Here is an 18,237-nt window from a genome sequence, read left to right on the forward strand (position 1 = left end):
TCTTTCAGGATTGAGGAGGTTTTTGGATTGTTGGGGACGCCTTGTTAAGAAGCTGTCATCATGAATTCCTGAAATGTAGGATTTAAACAGCTCCCTCGTCCTTCAAATGCTCTGATTCCCAGGAATAAAATGTCCAAGTGAACTTTAGGATGGAGCATCGTCCTGTTCTAGGAGTTAGAGATCTCACAAGTTTCCTGTTTATCCTGTTTGAGGACACGCTGTTAGTAAAGAAGGACTTGGTTCCAGTCTAGGGGCCGACGGGCTATTGGGAGAGAGTGCTGTGCACAGGACCCAGTTTCCTCCGTGAGACCCTTTATTAACTCGTGTCATCTTTATGTCTTTATATCTTACCATGTGGACTTCATATCTTTTGTAGACCAAGCTGTGAGCACACACCGTCTATTCTCTGCGTGGGAAGATGTTTGTCTTTTGGTTTAGGCCAGGGCTGAGTCGAGAACAAGAAGGCAAGGCGGTGATTTTACGTGGGGGCACTCAGCAGCAACCACGGCGCCCCGGACACAGATTTCCAGTTTAATCTTGTTGCGATTCGTGACCTTACAAAAACCAGTTGCCGCGGAGTCTGACTCACAGCGACCCCATGTGTGTCAGAGTAGAACTGTGCTCCACAGACTTTTCAGGGGCTGATTTTTCAGAAGTAGATTGCCAGGCCTTTCTTCTGAGGCACCTCTAGGTGGACTCGAACTGCCAACTTTTCAGTTAGCAGCTGAGCACTTAATCGTTTGTATTACCCAGGGACTTCCTATGGGTAGTGCGTTAACCATATTCTCTCCATCAACCCAATCTCTCCTGTGTATGGTATAGTCAATTCTTTATGGATAACCAAAGGGCCCTGGTGGTGCAGTGCTTAAAGTGCTCAGCTGCTAACCGAAGGGTCAGCTGTTCGATCCCACCAGCTGCTCCTCAGGAGAAAGATGTGGCATTCTGCTTCGGTAAAGATTTACAGCCTTGGAGACCCTATGGGGCAGTTCTACTCTATCCTATAGGGTTGCTATAAGTCGGAATCAGGGACAAATTACCCAATAAGCAAGGTAGGCATAGGCTTACTTGCTCATCTGTAGTGCATAAGTTCACCTGCTTTTCACCACAAACCCACGTGAAATTGTGCCCCACAGATTAGTAAGCAAACACAATTAAGCCTGTATGTACTTTGCTTACTGGTTAATCCGCCCCTGGTCAGAATCGACTTGACAGCAGTGGGTTTGGTTTTCTGGTATGGATGGCTGGATGCCAAAGCCTTTCAGCGAGCCATTCCGCCCATTGTACATCTATGGGAACCTTGCTTGTTCATTTAACAAACATCCCTCAGGAGAAATTTGAGAAGGAGCTGGAATTAGCTCACGGTTATTACCTTCATGGAGTCAACTCATGGTGCCCCCATGTGTGTCCGAGTAGAACTGGGCTTCATACGGTTTTCAATGGAAACAGATCACCAGGCCTTTCTTCCGAGGTGCCTCTGGGTGGACATGAACCTTTCGGTTACCAGCTGAGCACGTTCACCCTTTGAACCCCCGGGACCCCCAGCAGTAAATGTAAAAAAACAGTTGCTGTCGAGTTGATTCCGACTCATGGCAACCCTATGAGTGTCAGGGTAGAAACGTCCTCTGTTCCTTTTCCCAGTGCCATCGAGCCGATTCCGACTCATAGCGACCCTATAGGACAGAGTAGAACTGCCCCCACAGGGTTTCCAAGGAGCGCCAGGTGGATTCAAACTGCCGACCTTTCGATTAGCAATCAATTGCTTTAATTTAATAACAGCAGCACTTCCTAAAGGCAGAGCCCGTGCATCTCTTAACTTACTTGATACTGTCATTACCCTAAGGAATGGGTGCCACGGTTGACCCCATTTTGTAGACGGGCAAACTGAGGCTACGAGAGGTTCGATCGTTTGCTCGGGGTCTCGGGGTGGTAAAACACAGAGCAGGACTCAGGCAAGACAGCATGCTCTATGAAGCGTACCCCACCCCACCCCACGCCCTGTAGCCGATCTGACAGCAGCCCCAGGGAGGGGCTTCACCCCCCTGCAGACAAGGACGCATGCATCTGCAGAAGGTAGCATGACTCACGCAGCTTTCATTCCTTCTGTAATGACTTCCAAGCACGTCCTCCTTTTGATGACGCGTGGCCCTGGGAACATCAGAGGGGTCCCCTCTGGCAAGCAGGCCCTTCCTCCTACTGAGGGGAGGGTTTAGACAGGGCGTGGGAGAAACCGAAGCTGGGTCATTGGCTTCTGTATAAACGCATGCAGAGAGTTGTGTAAATAACCTGGCGATGTGGGGTAGAAAACACTCAGATTTTTAACGGCTGCAATAAAAAGTATTGGGGGCAGTGGTGGTTCCGTGGTAGAACTCTCACCTTCCATGCAGGAGACCTGGGTTCGATTCCCAGCCAGGGTGCGTCATGCCCAGCCACCACCCGTCTGTCAGTTGAGGTTTTTGCGTTGCTGTGACGCTGAACGGGCTTCACCAGGACTTCCAGACTCAGATAGACTAGGAAGAAAGGCCTGGCAATCTGCTTCCAAAAATCAGACATGAAAATCCCCAGGGATTGCAAAGGTCGGATCCACAAATGACCACAGGGATGGCACAGGGCCGGGCAGCGTTTTGTTCTGTTGTGCTTGGGGTCAGCATGAGTCAGGGCCGACTTGGCAGCACCCAGGAACAACCACCCTCATCTAAACTGACTTTTGCTTCCTCAGGAGCCCCGGCGGTGCAAGGATTAAGCAACCGGTTGCTAACTGAAAGATCGGTGGTTTGAAACCACCACCCGCTCCTTGGGATTACAGCCCAGGAAAGCCTGTGGGGCAGTTCTACTCTGTCACATGGCCTCGCGATGAGTCAGAGTGGAGCTGAGGACAATGGGTTTGGCTTTTTGCTTTGGCCGAGACGGCACTAGACATGTGTGTCTGTTTGTGTAGAGCCCTCAGCTCTTTCTCTGTGCACAGACCAGAAACGGAACAAACATGAAATCAGCAGACTTAACAGTAATAGACAACATTTCTGAACACCTCCCCGTGAATAAAAATCTCTCAGGCGCTCCACCCTGACCTTCTACAAGACTTGTTTTATTTCTGTATCCCCAGCAGTTTGGGGTTGACTCGTGAGCAGTTGTCATTTGGAGACTTGCCCACGGTGCTATGGGACTCCACCCCACGCAGGCCTCGCCCCAGCCTCCCGGGAGCCTCACTGGATTCCACCTCCTCATCGTGTCACTTCCAACCATCTTTTGATCTGACAAATTGACGGGTGTGGAAATGGAGCCACCAATGAGTCATTTAACCTGTTCACTGTCAACCCTCCAATGATGGGGCAGCTGAACCTGTCCGGCAATTCCGGGGTGATTTTCAGACCTGGGTGTGCTGGGGAACTTCAAAGGCACCACCAGACTCCGCCCTCCGAGGTTCACATTCCCGGGGAGCAGCCGGAGCCTTCCAGAGCCTTCCAGAGCCTTCCAGAGCCTTCCAGAGGCTTCCAGAGCCAGGAAACCTACATTCTAAGAAGCACCTGGATCCTCCTAAACTATTGCCCTGAGATAATCTTAAAACCTTAAACCAAAACTCTTCCCTGAAGTCTTCTGCAAACCAAACAATGGTTTAGCTTCACTAGTTAAAGGATGGCTGCCTGGAGCCCTGTGCTCTTTTAAGATCTGTCTATATGGGGTCAAATTGATAACAGCAGCTGCAAAGATAAGATAGGAAGCTTAGGGGGCAGTGAGTTTCTGTGAGTGGGGGAGGAACAACTCGGAAAAGGAGGGTGAGAATGTTTGCACAACACAAAGAATGTCATCAGTGTCCCTGAGTTGTAGGGATAGAAGTTGGTGACTTGGTGCACATTCTGCTGTGTGTCCTCAATAACAAAATAAAACACCGAAGTTTCTGGGTGACGCCCCGCAGTGCTGGGGCAGGGCTGACCTTTGAGAGAGTTGTCTGAGTGTACATTCATCTGGTCGGCATGTGGGGTGAGCATCAGAGATCCCTGCTATGGGTGGTTCCCTGTTCAGTGACGTGTCCCCAGCATGTCCGGGCCAAGTTCCATGGTCTCCCACTCTATTGCTAATAATTTACAGTATTATTATGGTTGTTGTTGTTGTTAGCTGCCATCAAGTCTGTCTGACTCGTGGCAACCCCAAGCACAACGAAATGAAACTCTGCCTGATCCTTGCACCATCCCCAGGATCGGCTTCAGATGGGACTGTTGTGCTCCATCGGGTTTTCACTGGCTGATTTTTCTGAAGTAGATTGCCAGGCCTTTCTTCTTAGTCCGTCTTAGCCTGGAAGCTCCAATGAAACCTGTTTAGCATCACAGCAACACGCAAGCCTCCACCGACAGACGGCGGGTGGCCACGCATGAGGTGCCTTGGCCGGGAATCCAGCCCAGGTCTCCGGAACAGAAGGTGAGAATTCTACCACTGAACCCCTGCTGCACAATGTGAAATTAAAAAAACCCATTGCCGTCGAGTCAATTCTGACTCATAGCAACCCTGCAGGACAGAGGAGAACTGCCCCATAGAGTTTCCAAGGAGCGCCTGGTGGATTTGAACTGCCGACCTTTTGTTTAACAGCTGTAGCACTTAACCACTGCATCACCAGGGTTTCCCAGTGTGGAATCGGAACAATAGAATGATGCGGGAGCTTCCTCACTTGCTGGTCAGGGTTTCACAGTTGCTCTTTAACGAGGTATCCCCAACAAACCAAAAACCCCAGGCCTGGGGTCGCGACACAGGCTCCGAGCTGGCAGCACTATGGTTCTGCACCTGGAAACCGAAGCAAGGTGGCTCTAGGGTTTCAGGGCTGTTGCAAGTGTCCCTGGGCTTTGTCTTCTAGCTGGGAACGGAGACCGCAGAGGACTCTGAGGTGTGCTGTGAGATCTCGCTGCCTCTTAGCATCACCCAGACCCTCACAGCAGCACCTGCAGAAATAGCTCTTTGTGTTTGCTGCTGCTGCGAAGGCCGGTGCCGTTGCAACCTTTTTCTGCTCTGATTTTCTTACTGCCATCCACAGCACCTTTGAAAGGCTGCCTTTGTAGCAACACAATTCTAGAAATTGCCATTTCATGATGGAGATCAAAGGAGCCCCTGGGTGGAGCAAACAGTGGACCTGTCCAGCTGCTAACTGAAAGGCTGGTGGTTGGAGTTCACCCAGAGGGGCCTCGGAAGAAAGGCCTGGAGACCTATTTCTGAAAAATCAGCCACTGAAAACCCCATGGCGTGCAGTTCTACTCTGACATACATGAGGTCGTTGTTGACGTGACAACAACCGGTTTTCTACTGACTGAGAGCAGAGGGCCGGTGTATGTAAGCGGTTTTGCTTCTCCTGCAAAGCAAATCCTGCTAGAGAGTCAGACGGCTTTCACTGACAGCTGCCGAGCAAATAATTTTCGTGATTTAAAAAAAAAAAAATGTGTCTAAAGGACTAATGGATCACAACCTCCATGGCCTCCACCAGACTAAGTCCAGTACGACTAGATGGTGCCCAGATACCAACACTGACTGCTCAGACAGGGATCACAACAAAGGGTCCAGGACAGAGCTGGAGAGAAATGTAGAACAAAATTCTAACTTAAAAAGAAAGACGAGACTTGCTGGCCTGACACAGACTGGAGAAAACCTGATAGTATGGCACCCAGACCCCTTTCAGCTCAGTAAGGAAGTCACTCCTGAGGTTCACCCTTCAGCCAAAGATTAGACAGGCCCATAAAACAAAATGAGACTAAAGGGGCACAGCAGCCCAGAGGCAAGGACGAGAAGGCAGGAGGGGACAGGAATGCTGGTGATAGGGAGCCCAAGGTCGAGAAGGGAGAGTGTTGACATCTTGTGGGGTTGGTAACCAGTGTCATACAATAATGCGTGTACCGTGTGATAAGAAACGTTTGTTCTGTAAACCCACATCTAAAGTACAATTAAAAAAAAAAAAAAAAGATTACAGCCTGGGAAACCCTACAGGGCAGTTGTACTCTAATAAGAAATTGACATTGGCTCAATACTATTAGATAATCACCAGACTTTATTTGGATTTCAATACAATTAAAAAAAAAAGTTCAGTAATGATAAAAAAAAAAAAAAGAATCGATTTATCATACTTTCTGGCTAAACACCCTTTCAAAAATATTATTTGTGCTTTATAATCTAGCATTAATAAATTATTATATTTATAAAAAAGCACTGCAGAATAGTATGTTTAGCCCCAAAGAATCTTACCTTTAAAAATTAGATAAATAAATGCCTTTTGGGATTTTTTTTTTTAAAGTTTTCTTCTCGTTTTGGTTCTTGTTGTTTGCTATCCTTGTTATGATGCTGGAAGCTATGCTACTGGTATTTCAAATACCGGCAGGGTCAACCGTGGTGGACAGATTTCAGCGGAGTTTCCAGACTAAGAGAGACTAGGAAGAAAGGCCTGGCAATCTACTTCTGAAAGTGAGCCAATGAAAACCCTGCGGATCACCACAGAACAGTGTCCGATACAGTGCTGGGAGATGAGCCCTCTGGGTTGGAAGGCACTCAGTATACACAGTGGTCACAATGGACTGTAGCGTGCCAACGATTGTAAAGATGACCGAGGACCGGGCAATATTTGTGTTGGCATGAGTTACAGCCAACTTGACAGCAAGTAACAAAAACAACAGGCACTACTGCATTTCAAATACCAGCAGGGTCAACCATGGTGGACAGATATCAGCAGAGCTTCCAGACTAAGAGAGACTAGGAAGAAAGGCCTGGCAAACTACGTCTGAAAATCAGCCTGTGAAAACCCGATGGATCTTAACAGAATAGTGTTGGAAGATGAGCCCCTTGGGTTAGAAGGTACCCAAAAATGCACAACAAAGACCAAAGGCTAGAAAAGGACGTCACGCTTGCCAAAGCAGTGGGTCTGCGAAAACGAGTGAAACCCTCCACGAGATGGATTGATATGATAACCACAAGCATGGAATCACTGGTACCAACGGGGTGAAGACGGTGCAGGACTGGCAGTGCTTCGTTCTGTTGTGCATGGGGTCGCCATGAGTCAAGGCCGATTCACTGTCAGCTATCAACGCTCCTTGCTATAGCAATACGGCATAACCTAAACAGAGCACGGACCCTCCAGGGTGCCAGTGGGCAAACTTTGGGGCCATCGGGGTCACTGGGGAGGTGGACACAAATACAGAGTCCCCAACCCCCCACCCACTTTCCTTGCACCTGGTTCTGGCCGGTTCCCGGCCCTCCAGGTCGTCTCTCTGAGCCTCAGCAAGCTGCCTTGCACGGTGCTCATCCGCGTGCATCAGAGTGAACTGTGTCCTCATGGGTTCTCAGTGGTTGGTTTCTCAGAAGTAGATTGCCGGGCCTTTCTTCTGAGGTACCTCTGGTTGGACTACAACCTCCCGCCCCTCTGCTACTAACAGAGTACGTTCACCATTTGTACCACCCAGTGACTCCACTAGACATATGGTAACTTCTAAACTATGGAGAATTTGTAGTTGTTGTGTGCCTGTGAGTCGATTCGGACTCATAGCGACCCTACAGAGAGGAGCAGAACTGACCCATAGGGTTTCCACGGAGCGGCTGGTGGATTTGAACCACTGACCTCTTGGTTAGCAGCTGTAGCTCTTAACCACCACACCACCAGCCCTTTCTTCTGAGCCACTGGGTGGACTCGAACCCCTGACCTTTCTGTTAGCAGCTGAATCCATTAACTCTTTGTACCACCCAGGGATCCCTCTGTTTTTACAAGCCCTCAATCTGCGGCACTTCTGTTATGGCAGAACCAGGTCACAAAGACGGGGGGCGTGACCGTTTGCCTGGATGAAAGTGGCATCTGCTTCCCCTGGATTCCTCCTCCGTGGAGGCAGGGTCCCAGGGCCGTCTTTGTGGGAAAGCCTCAAGGGCAAGGAAGGGTTACCTAGATCCAAGACCGGCAGTGTGGCTTCACCTGCCCCAGCTGACCACAGGCTGCTGTTGTTCGTTGCCCTGGGTTTGGCTGGGACTCATGGCGACCCCACGTATGATCTACTTCAGAAAAATCAGCCTTTGAAAACCCGTGGAGCGCAGTTCTACTCTGAGACACACGGGGTCGCCATGAGTCGGGGGCTGACTCGGCCACAACTGGTGATGTATAACATGAAGACTCCCCACCCTGTCACCATGAGCCTGTGTAAGCCCACCTTCCCCTGATAACCCCAACGACAAAGAGAAAAGATATAGAAATATACAGAGCACTCGCAGTTTCTTTGTTCTTGGGAGTTCAGGGATCCCAGCACACAAGGATTTGATTAAAAGCCATCAGACTCGCTGTGAGTGGCCATCTAGGAGGATACTCCACTGGTCTCATCCCTTCGGGAGCAAGGAACAATGAAGAAACCCAAAGACACCAAGGGAAAGATTAGTCCAAAGGACTAATGGACCACAACTACCACGGCCTCCACCAGACTGAGCCCAGTACAGCTAGATGGTGCCCAGCTACCACCACCGACGGCTCTGACAGGGATCACAATAGAGGGTTCTGGACAGAGCTGGAGAAAATGTAGAACAAAATTCTAACTCACAAAAAAAGACCAGACTTGCTGACCTGACAGAGACTAGAGGAACCCCAAGAGTATCACCACCAGACACCCTTTTAGCTCAGTAATGAAGTCACTCCTGAGGTTCACCCTTCAGCCAAAGACTGAAAAAGCCCATGGAACAAAAAGAGACTTAAGGGGCACACCATCCCAAGGGCAAGGACTAGAAGGCAGGAGGGGACAGGAAAGCTGGTAATAGGGACCCCAAGGTCGAGAAGGGAGAGTGTTGACATGTCGTGGACCCATGTCACAAAACAATATGTGTACTAACTGTTTAATGAGAAGCTAGTTTGTTCTGTAAACCTTCATCTAAAGTACAATAGCATAAATAAACGAAAGAAAATTGGATACAAAAAATTAAAAAAGCCGTCAGACTCGCTAAGGAAAACAAATCAGAAATGGATCTCCTGTTGGCATTCTACCTTGTTGTGGGTTGAATCTCATTCCCCAAAAACCTGCATTGTAAATCCTAACCCCTATGCCTATGGATGGAGCTGGTGATGCAGTTGTTAAGAGCTCGGCTCTTAACCAAAAGTTCAGCAGTTCAAATCCACCAGGCGCTCCTTGGAAACCCTATGGGGCAGTTCTAGTATGTCCTATAGGGTTGCTATGAGCTGGAATCGACTCGTGGGCGATGGGTTTGGTTTGGCTTTGATTATACCCGTGGATGGCATCCGGTTTTCTTTGTTGTGTTAATGAGGCCATATTCACATAGGGCGTGTTTTAAGCCAATCATTTTTGAGACGTAAAAGGAGTAGGCACAGAGAGAAGGAACCAGAGATGGGGAAGACAGACGCCACGTGGAGATCGCCAAGGAACCGGGGGACAGAAGCTGAAAGACACAAGGACCTTTCCCTAGAGCCCACAGACAGATCCTTCCCCTAGAGCCGGAGCCCTGAATTCAGACTTCAAGCCTCCGGAACGGCAGGAAAACAAATGACTGTTCTTTAAAGCCGCCCCCTTGTGGTATTTCTGTTACAGCAGCGCTAGGTAACTAGGACCTTCGCCTCAAGTCCTCAGTGGAAAAAAGGTCTAAAATGAAGACTAAAGCCACGATAGGGGTTCCCGAACTGTCGGCACCTGCCAGGGTGACCCCCAGCTTTGTCACCCATTGAAATGACTTGGGAACCCCTGTGCATGTCCGTTGCAGCCCCTACAGAGAGGAGAAAGGCGCCCTGGGCGAAGTTCCCAGGCCGGGCACCCCAAAGCTGGCGGGAGGTGCTGGTTCACATCTAAGGCCTGGGAGAGGCTGACGCTGCCCCACCCACCTGAGTCATATCCTCCCAGCAACTTCTCCTGCCTGAAGCACAAAACCCAAATCCACCGAACTCTACTTTCTCTGCCCCCCATTACCGTCAGCCCCGCACCCCCAGAGTCCTCAAAGCATCTACCTCTTGCTGAAGGAAGCAGCTGGAAAGCGAAGGTGATGAGAGTGACCTGGGAGGGGCCATCCATATCGACTCGTCGCGCCCCCAGGTGTGTCAGAGGAGAACGGGTCTCCATAGGGTTTTCAGGGGCTGATTTTTCAGAAGTAGGTCAACAGGCCTTTCTTCTCAGGTACCTCTGGGGGGACTTGAACCCCCGATCTTTCGGTTAGCAACTCAGTGCTTAATCATTTGCACCACCCAAAATAAGAACCAAGCCAGTTGCCATCAAGTCCACTCTGATTCATGGCCACCCCCGTGTGTATCAGAGTAGAACTGCTCCAAGGGTTTTCAGTGGCTGATTTTTTAGAAGAAGACTGCCAGGTCTTTCTCCCAAGGTGCCTCTGGGTGGACTGGAACCGCTAACCTTTCGGTGAGCAGCCGAGCATGTTCACTGCACCACCCAGGGACTCCTCGTGCGTGGACAGAGTCCAGGGATCCTTGGTGTCTGTCTGCTGACTCCTCCCATTTGTGCTTCTGATAGGTGCCACCACTGACATTCCGCCCGTGATTGGGGGGAAAGCTTGGGTTCTGGGGTAAGCAAACCCAAATCCAAACTAAACCAGTCACCATCAAGTCAACCCCAATTCCCGGCAACCCCCTGTGTGTCAGAGTAGAATTGTGCTCCATAGGGTTTTGCATCGGCTGATTTGGGGAGGTAAATTGCCAGGCCTTTCTTCCAAGGCACGTCTGGGTGGGTTCGAACTGCCAGTCTTTCAGTCAGCTGTTCAGCACACTAACCATTTGCACTACTGGGGTCTGGTACCTCTCATTTATTTATTTTTAAATCGTACTTTTTTATTACTGTGCTTTAGATGAAGGTTTACAGAACAAACGAGCTTCTCATTAAACAGTACACTTAGTGTTCTGTGACAATGGTTACCAACCCCATGACATGTCAACACTCTCCCTTTTTGATCTTGGGTTCCCTATTACCAGCTTTCCTGTCCCCTCCTGGCTTCTAGTCTTTGTCCCAGGGCTGGTGTGCCCCTTTAGTCTCGTTTTGTTTTACGGGCCTGTCCGATCTTTGGCTGAAGGGTGAGCCTCAGGAGTGACCTCGTTACTGAGCTAAAAGGGTGTCCAGGGGCCACATTCTCAGGGTTTCTCCAGTCTCTGTCAGGCCAGAAAGTCTGGTCGTTTTTTGTGAGTTAAAATTTTGCTGTACGTTTTTCTCCAGCTCTGTCCAGGACCCTCTATTGTGATCCCTGTCAGAGCTGTTGGAGGTGGTAGCCGGACACCACCTACTTGTTCTGGACTCAGTCCGGTGGAGGCCGTAGTATTGTGTTCCATCAGTCCTTTGGACTAACCTTTCCCTCGTGTCTTTAGTTTTCTCCATTCTTCCTTGCTCCCGAGACGGTGAGACGAGTAGAGTATCCTAGGTGGCCGCTTACAGGCTTCTAAGACCCCAGACGGTACTCACCAAAGTAGAACGTAGAACATTTTCTTTATAAACTATGTTATGCCAATTGAGCTAGGTGTTCCCCAAGACCACCGTCCCCACAGCCCTTAGCCCGCAATTGGGGGGTGAAGGTTATCCAACACGGCGAATCTATTAAATGTCACCGAATTTCATACACTTTAAACGGGTTAATTACGTGGTATGTGAATTATATCAAGAAAGCTGTTAAGAAAAAAAAAAATCATCACCAAAAAATGGGATTGAAATGGGTTGGGATCTCAGAGGTTTTCTGATCTGAGTTCTCTAATTTTAGAGGCAGCAAGGGGAAAAGAAAAAAAACAACAATAAGTGGGAAATATGACTAACTGGCAGGACAGGAAATTGGTATAACCTGTCCCCACCCTTGTGGGCCTGAATTGTTTTATTATTATTATTATTGAGATAAAATCCGCATAACAGATTTATCACTGTAGCCACTTTAAAGCATAGGGTTCTCAGCAACGAGTACATTCACACCGTCATGCAACCACCACGTCTACCGGCTTCCAGAACTTTCTCAGCCCCCCAAAAGGAGCCCCGGGACCCATGAGCAGTCACCCCCACACCCCCCTCCCCCACCTGGCTTTGTAGCCATTTAAGTTTCTCCGAATCGGCTCAGTCAAAAGCAACAAGATGGTCTCAGGCTCTCTGCACGCTTCCCCATATTATTTTTAGCAAGTCAGAAACCAGAAGCAGACAGATTTTTCCAGAACCTGGGCTCCTGCAGGAGGGCCTGGTTTAGAATGTTCCAGACAAGCCTTGTGGGGGATTCAGGCTTGTGCACGTTTGGGTTGCACCTGCGTTCTCACCTCCAAACATCAGCCAGGTGCCCTGAGGCTCCTGCCCTCATACACCAGGTGTGGTGAGTTGTCTCCGACTCACGGCACCCCCAGCTGCATCAGGGTAAAACTGCGCCCTGTGGGGTTCTCAGTGGCTGGTTTTTCTGAAGCAGATTGCCAGGCCTTGGCAAAAAAAAAAAAATGGAGGTTAGAACTCCCTTTGTGAGTAAACCAGCCAGTTCACTATCACCTCCTCCAGGAAGCACCCGGGGTTACTCACAAAACACGTTTGTCCTCTGCCTTTTGGCCCGAGTTGCACCCCATACCTACATTTAGGGGTTTTCATGATCTCTCTACCCTAACGGACCTTAAGTACTGGGAGGCAGGTTTTGTGCCTTTTATTTTCTCTCCCCCACCCACCTTCCTCCCACAAGCACCCAGCAGTGTATCTGATACCTGTTGTTGCTGTCGAGTTAGCTCTGACTCATGGAGACCCTACGTACAACAGAATGAAACGTTGCCCGGTCCTGGTACCACCTTCACCATTCGGTGGTATGTTTGAGCCCGTTGTCGGGGCCACTGTGTCAATCCATTTCATGGAGGGTTTCCCTCGTATTCACTGACCCTCTGCTTTACCAACCAAGACGTCCTTTTCTAGTTATTGGTCTTTCCTGATGACATGTCCAAAGTAAGCGAGACGAAGTCTCTCCGTCCTCACTCCAAGGGGCATTCTGGTAGTATTTCTTCTAAGGCTGATTTGTTCGTTCTTCTGGTGGTCCACGGTATATTTCGTTTTCTCTGCCAGCACCACTGTTCTTGTGTGGCTCGTTGTTGTTGCTGTTGCGAGTTGCCATCGAGTCAACTCTGACTCATGGCCACCCCATGAGGAACTGCTCCACAGGGTTTTCAAGACTGTGACCTTTTGGAAACAGACCGCCAAGGCCTTTCTTCCAAGGAGCCCCTGGATGGACTGAAACCTCCAACCTTTGGGATAGCAGCCAAACGCCTTATTCCACCACCCAGGGACTCCGTCTGGTGCATAGTGGTAATTAATCAAAGCTTACAGGATGAATCAATTTGTACCTTCTCCAAGGCATATTTATGTGGCTGAGATTGTGGACGGACATTCTTTCCTTCTCTGTGAAAGTCAGCTCTGCAATCTTTCTTTAAATGTGTCTTTGGGAAGGTACACGTACCTGCTCTGTGAGGTAGGGCAGTGTCGTGGGACGTCTTGTGGCCTGAGGCACGGGGAGGGGCGGTGCAGAAACCCTGACGTGGGAGGCTTTGTACCTCCAGCTCAGCTCGCTGTGGGGCTAAGCTTTGCACCGAGGTCTCAGCCGGCAAACAGGGACAAAGGAAGCCGGCCCGGCCTTCCAGTCGCAATGTGACTCACGGCCTCTGTGTTTCCAACAGGCCAAAGAGACTTCGATTTGGCCGACGCTCTCGACGACCCCGGTAAGTGACTGTCCCGGGAAGAGGAGGGTTAAATAAGATAACACACGTGAAGCACATAATTTGATGCCTGGCCCACATTAGGGCTCAATGGATATTAACTTGTCTCATCATTTTAGCTATCCATGTCTTCTCCCTCCACATAAACCAGGAAAGTAGACAGCATTACCCAACCATTTATCCTCGAGTCAGCTCCAACTCATGGAGACTCCATGTGTGTCAGAGTACAACTGTGCTCCACAGGGTTTTCAATGGCTGATTTTTTGGACGTAGGCCGCCAGGCCTTTCTTCCTAGTCTTTATTAGTCTGGAAGCTCCGTTGAAACCTGTTCAGCATCCTAGCAACAGGCAAGCCTCCACTGACAGACAGGTGGTGGCTGCCCACGGGGTGCATTGGCCGGGAATCGAACCTGGGTCTCCTGCATCAGAAGGGGGGATTTCTACCACCAAACCACCAATGCCCTTCAGCACAGACCAGGGGGCTCCAGTTTGAAGGGTTGAGCCCTAATAATGGGTGCTCGTTTTTATTTTTCTGGATACAGAATGGTATTTGTGTTCCTATCACCTAACTGTTTGTGCGTCTTAGATTTTATTTTTCGTTCTGGTAGTAGTAGTTATTTCTTTGGACTACTGATCCATCCTCAAAGCTCACTGGATCTGTTTTCTCTCTTTGTTCACAGAACCCACCAGGAAGCCAAGCTCAGGTGAGTGACTGCTTAGCTCGGCTGTGTCCAGCGGAGGCAGCACTGCAGAATGGATGCTGCCAGGGGGCAGGGAGAGCATGTTTCACAGGTGGTGGGTGGCATTTAAGATGGGCAAGTAACGAACAGTGGGCTGCTGTTAAAAATAAACCAACCCTCGTCATCAGGGAGACAGAAAACAGAACAGGGAGATACCACTTCACCCCCATTCGGGTGGCTGTGATCCGAAAAACAGACAATAATAAGTGTTGGCAAGGGTGTGGGGAAATTGGAAGCCTCACGCATTGCTGGTGGGAATGCAAAATCTTACAGCCGCTGTGGAAAACCGTCTGGCGGTCCCTCAAAAAGTTAAACATACAATGGAATATTACTCAGCCATGAAAAAGAAACAACCCAAGTGCCCATCAACAGATGAATGGATAAACGTGATGTGGTCCATCTATACACTGGAGTATTATTCAGCCATGAAAAAGAAACAACTCAAGTGCCCATCAACGGACAAATGGGTAAGTAAGATGTGGTCCATCCATATAGTGGAGTATTACTCAGCCATGAAAAAGAAACAACCCAAGTGCCCATCAACAGATGAATGGATAAGTAAGATGCGGTCCACCCATACGGTGGAGTATTACTCAGCCATAAAAAGAAACAACCCAAGTGCCCGTCAACAGATGAATGGATAAGTAAGATATGGTCCATCCATACAGTGGAGTATTACTCAGCCATGAAAAAGAAACAACCCAAGTGCCCATCAACAGATGAATGGATAAGTAAGATGTGGTCCATCCATACAGTGGAGTATTACTCAGCCATGAAAAAGAAACAACCCAAGTGCCCGTCAACAGAAGAATGGATAAGTAAGACATGGTCCACCCATACAGTGGAGTATTACTCAGCCATGAAAAAGAAACAACCCAAGTGTCTGTCAACAGACGAATGGATAAGTAAGATGTGGTCCATCCATTCAGTGGAGTATTACTCAGCCATGAAAAAGAGACAACCCAAGTGCCCGTCAACAGGGGAATGGATAAGCAAGATGTGGTCCGTCCATACATGGGGTATTACTCAGCCATGAAAAAGAAACAACCCAAGTGCCCATCAACAGATGAATGGATAAGCAAGGTGTGGTCCATCTATACAGTGGAGCATTACTCAGCCATTGAGAGAAATGAAGTCCTGATGCGTGCCACAGCGCGGATGGACCTTGAAAACATCACGCTGAGAGAGGAACCAGACCCAAAGGGCTACATATTGCCTGATTCCGTCTTGTGAGATGTCCAGGATAGGCCAATCCACAGCCTCGGAAAGGGAATTAGCGATTGGCAGGAGGGACTTCTAACGGGTGTGGGCTTTCCTTTCGGTGTAGTGAGAAGTTTCTGGAGCCAGACAGAAGTGGTGGCTGGACAACCTTGAGTATGCACTCGACACCAACGAGTTGTACACTTTAAAACGGTGAAGATGGTGAATTTTACGTGAAGCGAATTTGGGAGAGGTACTTCAGGCGCATGGCTGTTACCATTTGCAAATAGACTAAAATGCGGTTTTTCTCATCTGAGTATTTTCTCTACTTTTTTTTTTTTTAATTGAAACCTTCACCTTATTAATTGAAGCTGGTAGTCGTTCAAATCACACCAAAACCAAACCCACTGCTGTCGAATCAATTCTGACTCCTAGCGACCCTGTAGGACAGAGTAGAGCTGCCCCATAGGGTTTCCAAGGCTGTAAATCTATACGGAAGCTGACTGCCACATCTTTTTCCCGAGGAGCAGCTGGTGGGCTCAAACCGCTGACGTTTCGGTTAGCAGCCAAACGCTTAACCACTGCGCCACCAGGGTTCCTAGCCATTAAAAGGGTTGGTATTTTCTCTACTTTTTTTTTTTTAATTGGAAAGTTGACTTGATTAATTTAAGGTGGTAGTGGTTAAAAGGGTCGAAAGTGAGTGGGTTTATAGATGGAAGGACTTTGAAAAGGGTAACGGCGTGTCTGGTATCATGATTCTAACAAGAGTTAGGCAAAGTTGTGGCAAACAGTTCACCGAGGGTAATGAGGATGGCTGCATCACTTGAATTCAGTCGAAGTCGCTGGATCGTACATGTAGAGACTGTTGACTTGGCATACGTTTTGTGGTGTGTATTTTCACCACGATAAAAAATTAAAAAAAAAAAAAAAGCTGTCCCCTTTGGACGACCTTTCATAGCTAATTGCACAGTTGTACCCCAACTTCTTGTCATGAAGTCAAGCTTCTAGGCACAAAAACGGAAGGTTTTTTCCTTTTTTTTACTGTTGTTTTTGTTTTAATTTCCACATTTTGAAACTTTACTTCTAGTGGGTAAGTGATTTTTAAACATACAAGGCCATGAACAGCAAGGGTGAACAAAATACGAAATCTCTAGCCGCTTCCATGTTCTAGTCTTACAGATTGATTGTACCCGAAGGGTGTTTCTTCTGTTCTAAAAACTCACTGTGATTTTCCCCACAGATATCTACCCAAAGCCAAAGCCGCCTCCTCAGCCGCAGCCTGGATACCCGGACAGTGGAGGAAGTAAGAATCCTAAGTGTCCCAACTCACCCCAAACCGACTGGATGGAACTGCCTGTTATTTATACAGCACCAGTAGCCATCAGTCAACCCCGACGTGTGGCACGTCCATGTGTGTCAGAGTAAAACTGTGCTTCACAGGGTTTGCAATGGCTTATTTTTTGTAAGGAGATCACCAGGCCTTTCTTCCGAGGCACACCTCTGGGTGGACTCAAAGCTCCACCCTCGTGGTTAGCAGCCAAGTGTGTGTTAACTGTTTGCACCACTCAGGGGCTCCGCCTTTTATTTACTAGGAATTTTAACTTGGCAGCTTTTGAAATAAGTAATAGCCCCCTTGGAGGGAATTGAATTCCACTCCTAACTAGCGTGGAGTGAGAAGATCAATTGACGCCAAATAATTTTATTTTCACTTTGTTCTGACACCTGAAAAACATGCTGCACTCACAGGACATTTTCTGTTGTTGTGACAGAAAACAGATTAAGCTGGAAAATAAGTCCTTTTCCTAACTTGTTTTTAGCGTGCTAAATAACTTTGGCTCTCCCGTTCGAGCAAGCCCAACTATGTTGTATATTTTATGTCATTTTGTCTTAATTTCTCCATTGTTTTTCTAAAAGTTCCTAGTGACTTTCTCCATGGATTTTTTACACTTACCATGTAAGAATTAAAATTCAACACAAAAAAGAAATTAAAAAAAAAAAAAAAAACCAGCTGCTGTCAAGTTGACTCTGACTCAAGGCGCCCCCGTGTGTGTCACAGTAGAACTGTGCTCCACGGGGTTTTCAGTGGCTGATTTTTTAGAAGTAGATTGCCAGGCCTTTCTTCCGAGGCGCCTCTGTTTAAGCCAAAAAAATCCTTGGCAATTCAACAGCCCTAAAAACCTGGCCAGGCAGAGTGGTGTGAAGGCAGCTCAGCTGAGGAGCTCTCAGGCTCCTGGAAGCTTGTTCTGCTGTTTAAACACTGTCAGGGTCCAACCACCCCACCTCCAGATGGACAGAAAGTCAGCTCCCCGTAGCAGAGGCACTAAGAGGAATGACTAAAACCCAGTAAAGCAACAGCTCAGACTAAGTGAGTGAGCGAAGAGACAATTAAATCACTCTTTAGTCTGCCTTCTTCCCATAGGGTCAGGGGCGGGGGACTTGACATCATCTAACAACAGCAACAAAATCAAACAAATGCAAATGGGCTTCTGTGCTGCAGGACTTCTCAGAACCTTTAAAATGCTAACTTCCCTTCAGAGTGAGTCATCCAACGGGTCCTCTCAGTCAGCATTTTCTAAACTGGGGTGACTTGTCACCTCAAAGAGGAAGACCAGCTGCAGGCTTATAGTCTCCTGACTCATGGTAACAAGAGGATCCT

General features: G+C 48.4%; 1 protein-coding gene across 1 annotated transcript in view; it reads left to right on the forward strand.

Annotated features, from left to right (window-relative positions):
- The first annotated feature begins 8,067 nt into the window (after positions 1 to 8,067).
- XG (Xg glycoprotein (Xg blood group)) overlaps positions 8,068 to 18,237 on the forward strand; it is a 30,028-nt gene continuing 19,858 nt past the window's right edge. The window contains exons 1-4 of the mRNA XM_064277981.1: positions 8,068 to 8,143; positions 13,604 to 13,645; positions 14,322 to 14,345; positions 16,822 to 16,884. Of these exons, the coding sequence (XP_064134051.1) occupies positions 8,068 to 8,143; positions 13,604 to 13,645; positions 14,322 to 14,345; positions 16,822 to 16,884 (205 nt within the window). The remainder of the gene's footprint in view (positions 8,144 to 13,603; positions 13,646 to 14,321; positions 14,346 to 16,821; positions 16,885 to 18,237) is intronic.

The sequence above is a fragment of the Loxodonta africana genome, chromosome X, assembly GCF_030014295.1.
Source record: "Loxodonta africana isolate mLoxAfr1 chromosome X, mLoxAfr1.hap2, whole genome shotgun sequence".
NCBI classification, from domain to species: Eukaryota; Metazoa; Chordata; class Mammalia; order Proboscidea; family Elephantidae; genus Loxodonta; species Loxodonta africana.